General features: G+C 34.7%; 1 protein-coding gene across 1 annotated transcript; it reads left to right on the top strand.

Moving 5' to 3' along the window:
* The first annotated feature begins 1,389 nt into the window (after positions 1-1,389).
* On the top strand, positions 1,390-2,968 carry LOC140776217 (transcription factor JAMYB-like). Its single transcript, XM_073119847.1, has 3 exons — positions 1,390-1,607; positions 1,945-2,074; positions 2,342-2,968. Exons 1-3 carry the CDS (start codon positions 1,466-1,468, stop codon positions 2,835-2,837), a joined length of 768 nt encoding a protein of 255 aa, XP_072975948.1. The 5' UTR covers positions 1,390-1,465; the 3' UTR covers positions 2,838-2,968.
* The last annotated feature ends 11,484 nt before the right edge of the window (positions 2,969-14,452 follow it).

The raw sequence follows: 14,452 nt of genomic DNA, 5'->3' as shown, positions 1-14,452 counted from the left end.
AATCTCAGACACAGCGGAATTGATGCTTTGGCGGATACCCGATGATCCCCTCAGCGTCCTATCTTTGCTATTCAGTTCCTAGGAGCTAATAGCTTATTAAACATTTTTTTTTTAACATTTTCAGAGTATTTCAAATAAAATGGTGGGCCTGAAGTAGAATATATCAAAATGCATGGTGGAAAAAAAAAATTCCTTGGATTGCGAAGTAAGATATTTCTATCTTCTAAATTAAAATAATTTGATTCCATCGTGTGATTTACATAATTAAGAGAGTCAATGTATCGTGAATTCCAATTGTGGTCGAAACTAGTTTCAAGAGCTATCAAGCTTCGCCGAGTTAATATTTCCAATGATATAGGAGCAAATCCTAAGTAATGTCATCTGCAATGATGTAATTAACTCCAATGCAACCATCTCTGTTTTCCTTTGAACCCTTAATTAGGTTGCTATCAAGCATATCATTAATACCTTGTCTTTGAAAATTTTATAGTCAGATATCTTCTTTCTTTCTATAATTTTTATGTAACACCTTATTGTTATTTCGATTAGCTATCATTAACCCTCATTTATAGTTTACATAACTATACTGATTAAATTACTAAACTACTTCAAAAGAAAATTCTAACCCTAACATACACTAATCAAACATTTTTGAAAGCCATATCCCATCCTAGCCAATCTCTTCTTAGATCTAATCATCTTATCTTAGAGTAATTCTTGGAATTGTTTGGTTGATACATTTTTAATTAAAAAGTAATTAGGTTTAATTAACTCAGAGTGTCATATAAAAATTATTTAAGAAAAAAAGGTAGAACAGTTGAATTTCCTTTTGTTTCTCTGTGGAACGAACGTCAAGCTCTATAACACGTTAACAATGAAAGTGATGACCACATACTAATTAGTATTCATGCTAATTAAATCCCTCATCAAATTATGGCCAAGGAATTGGTACATTCTACTATGCCCTACCATTACCAATCATTTGGTCTCCTTTGTTGAACCTCTAGAAACAGATACCATGCACAGAATTCCGAGCAGATTTACCACATTTCTAATGTGGGCAAGTAAAATAACATAAATCAGCAGCCAAGTGATGACAAATGTCCTTCTCAGTGCTAGTCTCAAAGCAGAGTAAACTACACCTAAAATTAGTAAAAGAGAGGAGAGGAGACAGAGGAGAAGTCAAGACTTCAAAACTTCTAAGCTAGCTATTTCTAATTATCTAAAGCTTTAAATTAAGATTAGGCCCCCACTTAAGGATTTAGACTTCTTCTCCTTTGTTTTCTTAGAGTGTCTTAATCTTAATCTCGAGCTTTAAATTCTTACTCTGTTTCTCTCTATAAAAGCCTTGCTCTGCTATTCTACTAAGTATTAACATAACTCTCTTTCTCTCTCTCTCTCTCTCTCTCTCTCTCTCTCTCTCTCTCTCTCTCTCTCTCTCTCTCTCTCTCTAGTTGATAGAGGTATGGCTTCCTCTGCAACAGCATCAGGTGAGGAGGAGATGGCCCTGAGAAGAGGGCCATGGACGGTAGATGAGGACCTTACACTCATCAACTACATCGCCGGCCACGGCGAGGGGCGGTGGAACTCTCTCGCCAGATGTGCAGGTTGCTTCTTGTTCTTGAACACTATCTATCAATCTTTTCTCTCCTTCTCTCTCTCTCTCTCTCAGTTTTTATCACTCTCTGCTCATGGCCTTTGTTTGAGAAAACACTGCAACTTTTCACTCTAAACACTACTCTGGAGAAGACGCTACTACTGTGGATGTTAGAAGTATATGTAAGAGAGTTAGTTGAGAAGACATTACTATTGGTTCTTTGTCCAACCCAATAGTTTTAAAATTTATCTTAATTAGCACTATAAACAATTAGATGTTCATAAAAGAGAGGGATTAGTACATATTTATGTGAATTATAACATATAAATGTCTACCTTTTGAGACAGGATTAAGTCGGACCGGAAAGAGCTGCAGGCTCCGGTGGCTCAACTATCTCCGACCCGACGTCCGGCGAGGAAATATTACCCCAGAAGAACAGCTCCTCATCCTCATGCTCCATTCGCGCTACGGAAACCGGTAATATGACCGTTAAAACCTTCAAAATTTTCAAATCTTATGCTGTTAAAAATTGCAATTCGTCTAAGGAGATCATGATTGCGAATAATGAAACTTCTTCAATAATTCCTAAGGAACACATGTATGCCATGCATCTGCCAAAGAATTGAAGGACTAAAAGGCAACTTTTTCTATATTTTTTCCTTTTATACAAATCAAAATTCGTTACGTTTCATTATTTATTCTTCGTCTTCTTCTTCTTTTTATCTCTTTTGACCTTGGTAATAGGTGGTCGAAAATAGCACAATATTTGCCTGGGAGGACTGACAACGAAATAAAGAACTACTGGAGGACTAGAGTACAAAAACACGCAAAGAAGATGCAATGCGACGTCGACAGTAAGAAGTTCAAGGATACGGTGAAGTATCTATGGATGCCCCACCTCGTAGAACGTGTCCGGGCAGCCTCGGGCAGCCCTACCGCCGACCCGACAAGCGTGGCCGGCATGCCCGGCGGTGCGTGCCCGGAGAACTCCGGCGTGGCCGGCTCGTCGTCGGAGTCGGTGGCGACCCAACTATCCTCACCCTATAATAATTCAGAGTCCTTCACTGAGTGCTACTCGCCGAGCATGCAAGGGGGTGGGAATTGGGTCCATGGAGCTCAAAATCTAAATGGATGGTCCGAGTCAATTATTAGTAGCCATGAAGAGGGCTATGAGCAAAGTGGGTGGGAAGAGGGTTTATGTGAGAATTTATGGAGTCTAGAGGACATATGGAGGATGTAGTAATGTAGTTTGTTGTTAGAGTTAATTAATAAATAAAAAAGATACCATTTTTTTTTTTTGTTGAGATTTTTAAGAAAGGGGTTGATGTAAGCTTGTAATAAGAGTTGAATATAGGTACATATGACTTGTAATCCTAAATATCTTCAAGAATATTAGCTGTCTATTAATTAGTTTGTGATTTAATGATGTCTAGATTTAGGTACAGAGTGGTTTCACATTGGTACAGGGGTGTAAAAGAAGAGCTTGATGACCCTTATTCTAATCAAGCTTGGATTGAAATTAATTTTGAGCCTATTTTTATGAAGTTTAAATTAAAACAATTTCAATCTGAGTCAATTTCGAACTTAAACGAGTTGTTCAATTAGTAATTTCAAGCCTTATCATTTTCGAGCTTGAGCAAACTTGAATCAAACTTAAAATAAAACCTAATTCAACTATAAAGATATAAATATTACCAAAATATAAATTATAAATAATAAAGATAAATGGGTTAAAAACGATAAGAAACCAAAATATAAATTACAAATAATAAAGATAATTATGTCCGAAAATAATGACTGAAATTATGAATAGGTGAAAGAGTTTTGATTTGATATATATATTCGAGCCTTATTGAGCCGACTCGATTGAGCTGGCTCGGGATCAAGCTTGACTCGGTCTATTTTCGAGTAAAGCTTGATCAAGCATTATTAAGTCAAACTCGAGTCGAGCTCGAGCTAGCGCGATTATTTTGACTATGTTTGGTAGTCTCTTTTAATAAAATAAGTTTTTGGAAGAAGGTAAGATAAGACATTTTTAATTAAAAAAATATAAAGAATCCCTCCCTCCCTAAAGTTTGCCGCACGAACCGACGACCAGGTTGGTACGACGACCGGCCGGACACGTGTCAACGGTTGAGGCACTGGACCGCAAGAACCGAGCAGCCACAAAGTCTTCCCGCCACGTTAGGGAGACGCAGGCAGTGCCGAGATCCCAGGCGGACGAGCCGACCTAGACGAACACTTTCACTTTCAGCCACGTGGCAGATAGTCCTGGCCATTGACTTTGACTACCTGGTCTTCTCTGCCCCCAATCCAAACGCACATTGAACTCGTACGCTCCCTCCCTCCCTGGTCAAGAGAATCTCTCTCTTGATGGATTTGATATAGATGATAGATTTTCATTACTATAAAGTATCAGAGCCTATCATTTTAAATCATTAGAGAATTATTTGGTTTCTTCACCTTTGTTCTACAAATCCAATCATGTTTGATCCATATGGAAATAAATCAAGATTTCTTTTATTTTTTTGGGTCAAATTAACCCTGTCTTGTGTAAATTGATTTATTCAAAATGTTAAAATGATTGTGTTTGAAATTCATGCAGAACTATGGGCCCAAAGCCGAATTTTGAATACACTTGTGATAATAAATATGTGACAGTTATCAGTTTTCCATGTGAATAATAAGTTGGTCCAAAGAATGGCCTTTTTTTTTAATAAGATTAATTGTCAATATTTGATTACTGCATTGAGAGTACCACTTACGAGCTGATACTTTAGTATAAAGACTAAATGCCAATGTTGCAGTAGGTATCTTGTGATGAGCCCCACCATTATATTTAATTTATTATTTGACTAATGCCAAGTTGTTCCTTGAGGAAATTGAAAAACGTTAAAAATGAGAATGCTCAAACTAGCATGATGTTAGCTAGTCTTATTTCAATGAGGGACAGAGGAAAAGGATAGACGAGGGAGTCTCAGGGAGATGTCTCATATTGCTTCAAAACTGAGGCACTCGAGCAATCTGAAGACTTGCTCGTGCATTTGGTTTTGGTATCTCTTTCTACACAATTGAGTCAATTCATAGTCGATTACAACTGTCAGAAGAATAAATGAACTCTCAGAGATAGTGACAGATTGAATTTAAGGGGAGTAGAAAATTTAGTTTAGAGGAGAATAAGGGGAGATATGGCCACTGGCCTCTCACATATTACGATGAAATTTCATCAAAATTTTCATCAACAACTGCCAAAGGAAGATATAAGAACAAGCCAGTGGCCATATATGATTTTGCGCCCTTAAAAATTGAAAATTTGTTTACTGAGTGTGGGTGGCTAGAAATCTGTAAGATGGACAGAACTGCTTATGTAGAGGTTGTTCGTGAATTCTTTAACAATGCGACTATTCTGGACTAATGTATTTGGTCAACAGTTCGCAGTGTGTCTGTCTATTTGGATTATGACGTTATTCGAGCCAAGTTTCATCTTCCATCAGGCGACTTTGAGTATCCTTCCTTCAAACCACTTCCGTCTATTCAATATATTGCTGGTGATATCTTAGCACAGGGGGAAGAGTGGCAAGGCAATAGGATGCCTCATGCCAAGTTGACTTCAGTGGTTCACATGTTGCATTTAATCTGTCTCTACAACGTCACCCTAAAGACTCGGCACTCCAGCATCAATCAGGATCAGGCGTTTCTTCTTCACGCGGTGCTTACTAGGGTCTCCATTGATATCGCCCAGCACTAAGAGAGCCCACCCATTAAGGTTTATTTGGGATTTTTATAACCAAACTTTGCATGCAGCACAGTGTGAGAGTTAATTCATCTGAAGCATATGTTAAGGCGCAAAAACCATTGGATCAAATCACTATGCGAAGGAGTCAAGCGACCATCTCCTTTTAAACCAACTTCTTCTTCCACTGCTGAACCAAGATTACACCAAAAAAAAACTTTTGTGAGAACAGCTCTGCTGATGAATCTTATAAACCTAAGAGAGATTTTCAGTTTATAAATAAGCAATCAGGTTCATGATTTGCAATTGACAGTTGCTAAGTTTTCTGCTACTGTAGCGGAGATACAAGCTGAGCAAGCTCGTCAGGGGACTGTGCTTGATTATATACTGTCTATCTTTCATTGCCACTTTCCTCCTCCTAATGCTTATACTTTGAAAATTTGTGTCAAAAAATGGAAGAGTGAGAAATAGTGAGAGATCAAATTTATGGGGAATAGGAAATTTAGTTTAGAGAGTAAGGAGAGAGTTGCATTTTGCATTTGCTTTATTTGCGTTATTATGTATATTATGTTGAATGCTTGGCTTATAATGTGTTGCTTTGTTTTGATGATAATTGAAGTTTAGATACTATGTATTTATTGTTTTTCATTATTGAAAAATCCTAGACACATGTATGTATCTAAACCCTAAGCAATAATATCACCCATTTTGCTTAAATAAATATGAATAAATATTAAAAAACTAAACCAAAGATGAACACCAAAATTTTTATGTGGAAAAACCCTAACGGAAAAATAATCACCGATTTAAACTCGAATCAAAACCAATAACTAATTTTGTAGTAATTACAAGACTTACTTATAAAACAATTCGTCGATCTCCACGACTTTGTTTCTTTCAGTCTCACTTACTAAAACCCATAATTCACCGCTCCTCATAATTGATCATTTGTCTAGATGACCCTTAAGATGAAAGCTTGGTGCGATGTATAAGAGACGAACTTTGTCAGTACAAAAATGATGTAGCCTCAAAAACTCTTTAAAAAAAGTATTCACCAATAACCCTAAAATTAAGACATCACAATCTTTATATATGTTACCAAGATAAAGTCAAATCCAAGTCATATCAGAACTCACGTTAAGTCTAGAATTTTACGTGAACGCATGCGGCCAAGTGCGTTCGAACATAACTCAAGTGCATTCGAACGTAGCTCAAGTGCGTTCGAACGAGCTGACTTGTTCTCAAATGCGTTCAAACGGGACCAAATACGTTCAAACGAGATGACTTGATTTTCACTGGTTAAGTTCGAACGCGCAAATACACTCCTCTGTATGTATGAACGTACTGTAAACGTATGCAGAGTGTATTCGAACGGCCCTTGACTGTGTTCGAATGGTAAAAATACGTTATCTGTATTTGTGAACGCTCGAACATGCGTTCGAATGGCCTGATCGCGATTACACTTTACCACTATCAAAAGTGACCATGATTTTCACTCAAACAACCAAGATACCGTACACTTTACCACTATCATATAATCATAGCACAAATCGGACTCAAAACAGAATATGCATGTCAACCAAACCAATGACTTCACCAAAACAAAACATATATGCATCTGCAGAAGATTATACTGCTCCACCAAAACAAAACATCTAAACATCAAAGGCAGAAAGACCACAGAAAAGAAAGATGAACTCAGATAACTTGTTTGCATGAAAAATGAACAGAAAAAGCAAAACAACCTGCAATAAAGTATAAACTCTTATCTTCTATCCTGATATAGGATAATCAAGAAATATATGAGAACGTAGACAAATAAAAGATGAGAAACTGTAAAGAACCTTTAAAAGACCTAGCATCTCCCATGCTAAAGATAAAAAGCCAACGTAAACTTCAAATATAAAGGACACTGATGGGCTTCAAATATATCTTCTATATTAATGAAAAATAGAAAGAAAAGAAGTGGAGGCAGATTGAAAAAGTGTCGAGTAATTAGGATAGAAAGAGACTTAGATTGGCCTTCTACCAAACTCAAGAATTTCAAGCTTCCCAAATAAATAACAAACAAAAAATAATGCACATATTTCAATTAAACCCCCATATGGACAATGTTTAGAATAATGATCATAAATATATGTGATAGTTTTGGAACTTCTCCATGACAAATGTGTACGACATTTCAATAATGAACCCACCGAATACTAATGGCTGCAAAGGTTGCGTATATCGAGATGCAGCCATGTTTGACTCGGCACCATGTATAACAATAGATTCAAATATTCTATAAAACATCTATTTATGTATGGTGCCAAATTTGACACCACATAGTTGCAATTATTACGAGACTACTCATACGGGCCTATCTACCAAACTAATAGTTGCTATGCTCCCTAAACTAAAATAAGATTATAAAGACAAATTTCAAAACCAATGCCCAGTAATGGCTGCAAATGGTTGCCTTCATTGAAGCAGGCCAACCAAATTTGCCTCACCACTGTGTTAACAGCAAACCAAGCATCAGTTTATCAGGAGAACAATCTCTATGACTCCAGTAGTACAAAGAAAATACACACAGTATAAGAGAATAGCAAGTTTTACCAAGAGAGACAAAAAAAAATGGAAATCTTGATTCCTAGAACAAATACTAAGGATCAACTACAGTTAAAAATCATTTAGTAAGCAGGAAAAGCTCAGTCTCTCTAGGGTCAGCAATCATGGGCTTATAGATATGGTGATACATCTACAAAAAAATAAATAAAAAATCTTATGAATCAGATACCCATTGTAAGAATACCGAGGTTCCCACTCCCTCAGGTGAGTGTTTTTTTAGTTTCTAATTCCTCTCTTTTCTTTCAGGTGCAGTTGTGGTGTGCTTCACCACAGTTGAAGCAGCTGAACCGAGAGAGAGAGAGAGAGAGACAGAAAGGGCTAGAAACTAGAAAGAAGAAAAAAAAATTTAAAAATTTTATTTTTATAAAATTTAAATTATTTTATATTTTATTTTGATTTTTATTTATATTTTTTAGTTACAGAGTTACAATGAAAAACATAAAATATCAATGGCACGATACCGACATTAGGTGACAACATTGTAGCACTATTGGGCAAATTAAAAAATATGTTAAATATAACTGGTGTGGAAAAAAAAATTAGTGGTGATATCAACCGTTTGAAACAACATTTAGCTAGAAGGTAAGGAAATATAGCAGCTTGCACTCAAGTATCCTTAAAAGTTAAAAAACAGATATTAGGTCATCTAATTAGAAAAAATAAGGATAAACAATCTACACAACAGAGAGAGTCAATAGTTCGTGAAGAAGCGATACATAATCATGTACACATTGATAATGATAACAGTGAGCAGAATAAGGAGAATGATGAGGGGAGGCAAATGAGGGTAATGAAAGAGAACTGAATATGCATAAAGAGAAGCAAGAGATGAGAAGAACCGGTGGTAATTTTCAGAGATCTAGATCAGTTTATATTCAGAGAGAATATGCGAACAGTAGTTCTACCTTAGGACTTCTAGTGTTACAGCAGAGTCTAAAAATATTAGACTAATAGATACATATCTTCAGAAAAAAGGGGTCGTACAGACTTTTATCAAAACAACTCTTAAAAAAATTAAAAATGCAAATAAACACATTGATAGGGTTATCTCTAAATTTTTCTTCCACAATCATATTTCTTTCAATATAGCTGATAGTCCTTATTATTGCACTATGATGGATGCTATACAATCAGTAGAGCGTAGTGTTCCGTCTCCTAATTTAAATAATATTATTACTACTAAATATCTTGACTCAGAGGTAAATGAGTTTCATACTTACACTAAGACATTTATATGATATTGGGATAAATTTAGTTATGCACAGATATATGATGGGTGGAGTACACAAAAAAATAAATTTCTTAGTGTACCCATGGGGATAATATTTCTGAAGTCTATGAATGCTATAAAAGGGTCAACTATAAAGCTGCTGAAGATTTACTTATGATAAAAAGACCTCATTTATATTCGACGTTATATGCTACACATTGTATTGATCTAATGTTAGAAGATATTGTAAAATAACTTAAAATTGACATGGTCGTATATGAAAGTTAGATGTTGATAAATTTTATATATAATCATGTTTGGATTCTTAATTTACTTAGACAGATAGCTGATGGTAGAAAAATCATCGGACCTGGCGTCACTAGATTTGTCACTCATTTTTTTAGCTTTGGAAAACATCATGCGCTACAAAGATGATATTATGCAAATGTTTACATCACAAAAATGGTTTATAAAAATTAAGAATATGAAACCTAAAAATAAATCTTTAAGTGAAACTTTGAAAAATATGGCTTTTGTAAATATATTTTGGGATAATACTAAAATTGCCACCTCAGTATTTCAACATCTTGTCAAAGTATTACGACTTGTAGACAGTGATTATAAGTCTGAGATGGGTTTCTTATATGAGGCAATAGATATAGCAAAAGAATCAATAAAATAAATTGGCCCAAAGTTATAAAAATTGGTGGAAGATAATTAATTCTATATAGAACAGATAACTACATATAGATATACACGTTGCTGATAGCTATGCTTTTAAGTTTTAAGTTTTAAATTTTAATTTACTAATTTACTTTTATTTATAAATATTTAAAAACTTGAATGCTTACAAACTTTAAATTTCTACAGGGTATTTTTTAATCCAATATTTTAATTCTCTATAAATATCAATAATTATAGTGAAGTCTTGTTGAGAGTTAGGAAGGTAATTAGCAGGCTTGAGCCTAATATTCATAAACATATCATTTGCGATAAAGAAATGAGTTATGATACAATTAAATAATTTTATTATTATTTATTTTAAATTTTAACTTCCAATATAATCAGTATGCAATTATTTGTAGAGAATTGAAATCTTAAATTAAGAAAATACCCTTTAGAAATTTAACATTTTTAATCATTTAAATTTTTAAATATTCATAAATAAAAGTAAGTTAGAAAATCAAAAGTTAAAAACATATCTACCAGCAGCATGTATATCTCTTTGTAGTTATCTGTTCCATCTAGAATCAATCATCTTCCACCACTTCTTATATCTTTAGCCCACATTTTTTTTATTAATTTTTTTGCTATGTCTATTGTCTCATATAAGAAACTTATTTCAGACTCGTAATCATTGTTTATAAGTTGTAATACTTTGACAAGAGAATCAAATACTGCGGTAGCAATTTTAATATTATCCCAAAATATATTTCTAAGAACCATATTTTTTAAAATTTCACCTACAAATTTATCTTTAGGTTTCATATTCTTAATTTTTATAAACCACTCATGTGATGTAAACATTTGCATAATATCATCTTTATAGCGCATGATGCTCTCCAAGGCTAAGAAAATAAGTGGCATATTTAGTAACGCCGGATCTGATGATCTCCCCACCACCAGCCATTGCCTAAGTAAATTAAAAATCCAACCATGGTTATATATAAAATTTATCAATTTCTGACGTTCATATATGACCATGGTTGTATTAACATTAGCTTAATACAATGTGTAACACATGGCGTCCAATATAAATGTCTTTTTATCATAAGTAAATTTTCAACAACTTTATAATTTGCTTCATTATCAGTAACCACTTAGATTACTCTTTTTTTATCTGCTTCTTGTACCACCTCATACACCAATTAATAAATACAATCTGCATTTTGGAAATAAGCAATAGCATCCACAAGCTTTAGAAATATTATCCACATGCCCGAGTACACTAATAATTTAATTATATTTCTTTTGTTTTGTATATTACACTCACCACACATCAGCGTACAACCAAATTTATCTCAATACCATTTAAATGTCTCAATGTAAATATAAAACTCATATACCTCTAAGTCAAGATATTTAGTAATAATATCATTTGAACTGAGGCAGAACACCAGGCCCTACTAAATATGTAGCATCCACCATAGCGTGATAATAAAAATTATCAGCTACATTGAAAGAAATATAATTATAAATAAAAATTTTAAAGATAGCCCTACCAATGTGTTTCTTTGCATTTTTAATTCCTTTAAGAGCTGTCTTAATGGAAGTCTGTATACGACCTTTTTTTTTAAAGATATATATCAATTAGTCTAATATTTTTGAACTATGTTGTAACACCCGGAGTTCTACGGGTAAAACTGTTGCCCATATATTCTCTCTCCCTGTATATAAAGTAATCTAGATCTCTAAAAGTTACCACCAATGCTTATTCTCATCTCTTCCTTCTCTATATACATATTTGTATTCTCTTTTATTACCCTCCTCATCTGTCTCTTCTCATCGTCCTCTTTATTCTACCACTGCTATCATCATCAATGTGTACAAAATCATGCATCGCTTCTTCACGAGCTATTGACTTTCTCTGTTGTGTAGATTGTCTATTCTTCCTTTGGCCAATTAGATAAGCCAACATCTGTTTTCTAACTTCCAAAGACACCTGAATATAAACTGCTATATTTTTTTGCTTTCTAACTAAATATTCTTTCAAACAATAACACCACCACTTATTTCTTTTCTATATCAGTTGCATTTAACACGTATTTTATCTTGCCCAAGAGTGTTGTAATATTACCACCCAATGTCTATCATATGACTTCTTTTTTAAATCCATTAATATTTTATATTTTTCACTGTAACTCTATAACTAAAAAATCAAAATCAAAATCAAAATAGAATATAAAATAAATTAAAATTTATGAAAATAAACCCTAAATTTTTTTTTCTTTACTTCTTTCCAATTTCCACCCCTCTATGCCTCTCAGGTTCTCAGCAGCAGCACGTGCTGCTTTAGTTGTGGTAAAGCACATCATAGCAGGTGCACAGCAGCACCTGAAAAAAAAAAGGAATTAAAAACTGGAAAAGAAATTCACCCGAGGTCGTCGAACCTTCATCAGAGAATGTCGTCGGAGGTCGAGGTCGCTGAAGATTTACACAGTTGCCAGTGAGAAAAAGAGAAATAGAAAGAAAGAAAAGAGAGAGAGGGGGGGGGAAGAGAGGCATGTGGGGCAGGGACATCAATTATTAATGTCTCCTGGGTCGGATCTAACCCATTCCCACCCGTTTTGGTTGGGATCGACCAAAACGGCCGATACCCTAGCCAAAATCAACCAACCGGCAGCTAATTTCAACCAGGATCAGGATCAGCCGACACTGGGAACCTTGTAAAAAACATATGTAGATCTAAATTAATGATAGGCATGTCAAACAAACCAATGACTTCAACTGAGAATATAAATAAAAGATAAAATAAATTAGATTATCTACAACAAAAGATTATGCTTTTCCACCAAAATATTAAGATTACATCTCCAAACATATTTACTAATTAAATCTTGCTAGTATTTATGATGCAACAGACATCCAAGAAATACATAAAAATAAAACAAAAATCAAAGGGAGAAAACAAGAATAAATGGAAAAGAGTAAACAGTAGAAAACAATAATAAAAGAAAAAGAGTAAACAGTATATCCCAAATTAATGATTGGAGAAGAATCAAACAAACAATTTGGCAATTATCATACTTAATCAGCTAGAAAAGACTCTAGAAAGCCTAAGCAAACTTCAAATATAAAGAACATTAATGAAGTGTGCACATGTGGTCGCTCTACAAATAGCATTGGATGAAGTGTATCAAAAACAAAAGTACAAAGAAAATAAGGAACTTTAAGAAAAGACATTGTGACAAAGGAGAGGAGAGAAAGATTTTGGCTCAAGAAGGAGAAGAGCTAGTTTTCCAAGTTGGGGAGGGAGTTTCCAAATTTGGAAAAAAAAAAGAAAAAAACGATATTGAGGTAAGCAAGCTGAGAGAGAGGGTAACCTACCTCTAGTCTAACCATATCTCATTCAAATCAAATCTTTCCTAAGGTGGGATTGGCTAAAACGGTTGCCTTCATGGCCATCCAAGCCGACTCACCATCAAGATCTTTTAGATGATTTGAAGAAACTCAAGAGGTAGAAAAGTATTTCCAAATTTGGAAAGGGAAAAGGAAAAGTTCCTGATAAAAGCTCCCTCGCCCTCTCTCCCACGCAAGCACTTTCTAGATGGAATGTAGAAATGAAATGAGAAGCTCGGGTCTGTGTTTTTATAGTAGGCATGCACGTGCTGTGTCTGATGTAGTTTGCACTTAAGTATGCATGTGATACTTGTCCGAGGATGTGGCTACTAGTGTGTGCAAGTGGGAGCATCCATGTGATCTCGACGTAACTCTAGGAGTGTGGATGGGATTGTGCTCATAAGTGTGTATATGTGTGCACACATCTACTGTGAGCCTAAGCAAGCCAACATGACATGCTTCAAGGCTCTACATGAACTTGCAGATCACTCTGAGCTTGAGCAGGAGTTTGGGGCTTCATAACAAGCTTGAGCACAAGATAAGACACAACAAAGGTTAGACTCTAAAGTTTCAACTGAACTCCTATGAGCATTACTGCAAGAATGTGTGTGAATCTGAGAGTGTAGGATGCATCTGGTTGTGCAGCCATGGGTGAGTAAGTGTAAAGCAAATCTAGTATGAATGTAATTATTTGGAGAACAATCAACCTAAACATATATCTAAAGTAAAATACTGTATGCAATAACTGAAAAATAAGTCAACCGATTAAAGATCACTATTAGATGGAAGGAGAGAAAATTCAGATAAAGAAGTAATTCCCTCAACTCTCAAAGTAGGTATTTGGACAGTTGAAAGTCTGAAAATAGGATGTAAGAAAAGACTTCAGAGTTAAGGTTTATCGATAATGAAATAGTACTGTTTTTGCTATGAAACCAGGTCATCGTCTTCACGTCCGCACACCCAAAGATTATCTTTTGCTGTAGGAATCTTCCGGACAGCAACAGTAACCAATGAAGAATAGAGATTAATGAAGAAGAGAGATTTAGAAGGAAAGAGAAGAGATCAGAGAAGAAGATTAAGATGGGGTAGGGGGGAGAGAGAGAGAGAGAGAGAGAGAGAGAGAGAGAGAGTAGACCACCATAGAAGAGACAAAGAAGAGATTTCAAATAAAATCTTATTCCACCTTCCCCATGTTTCATCTAATAACCAAAAAATAGGTTTACAACTTGATTCTACATAA

Source organism: Typha angustifolia, chromosome 14 (assembly GCF_048772165.1).
Source record: "Typha angustifolia cultivar Huaian chromosome 14, ASM4877216v1, whole genome shotgun sequence".
Taxonomy (NCBI): domain Eukaryota; kingdom Viridiplantae; phylum Streptophyta; class Magnoliopsida; order Poales; family Typhaceae; genus Typha; species Typha angustifolia.
The sequence above is the reverse complement of the archived record's forward strand: the minus strand, read 5'-3'. Positions and strand labels throughout refer to the sequence as shown.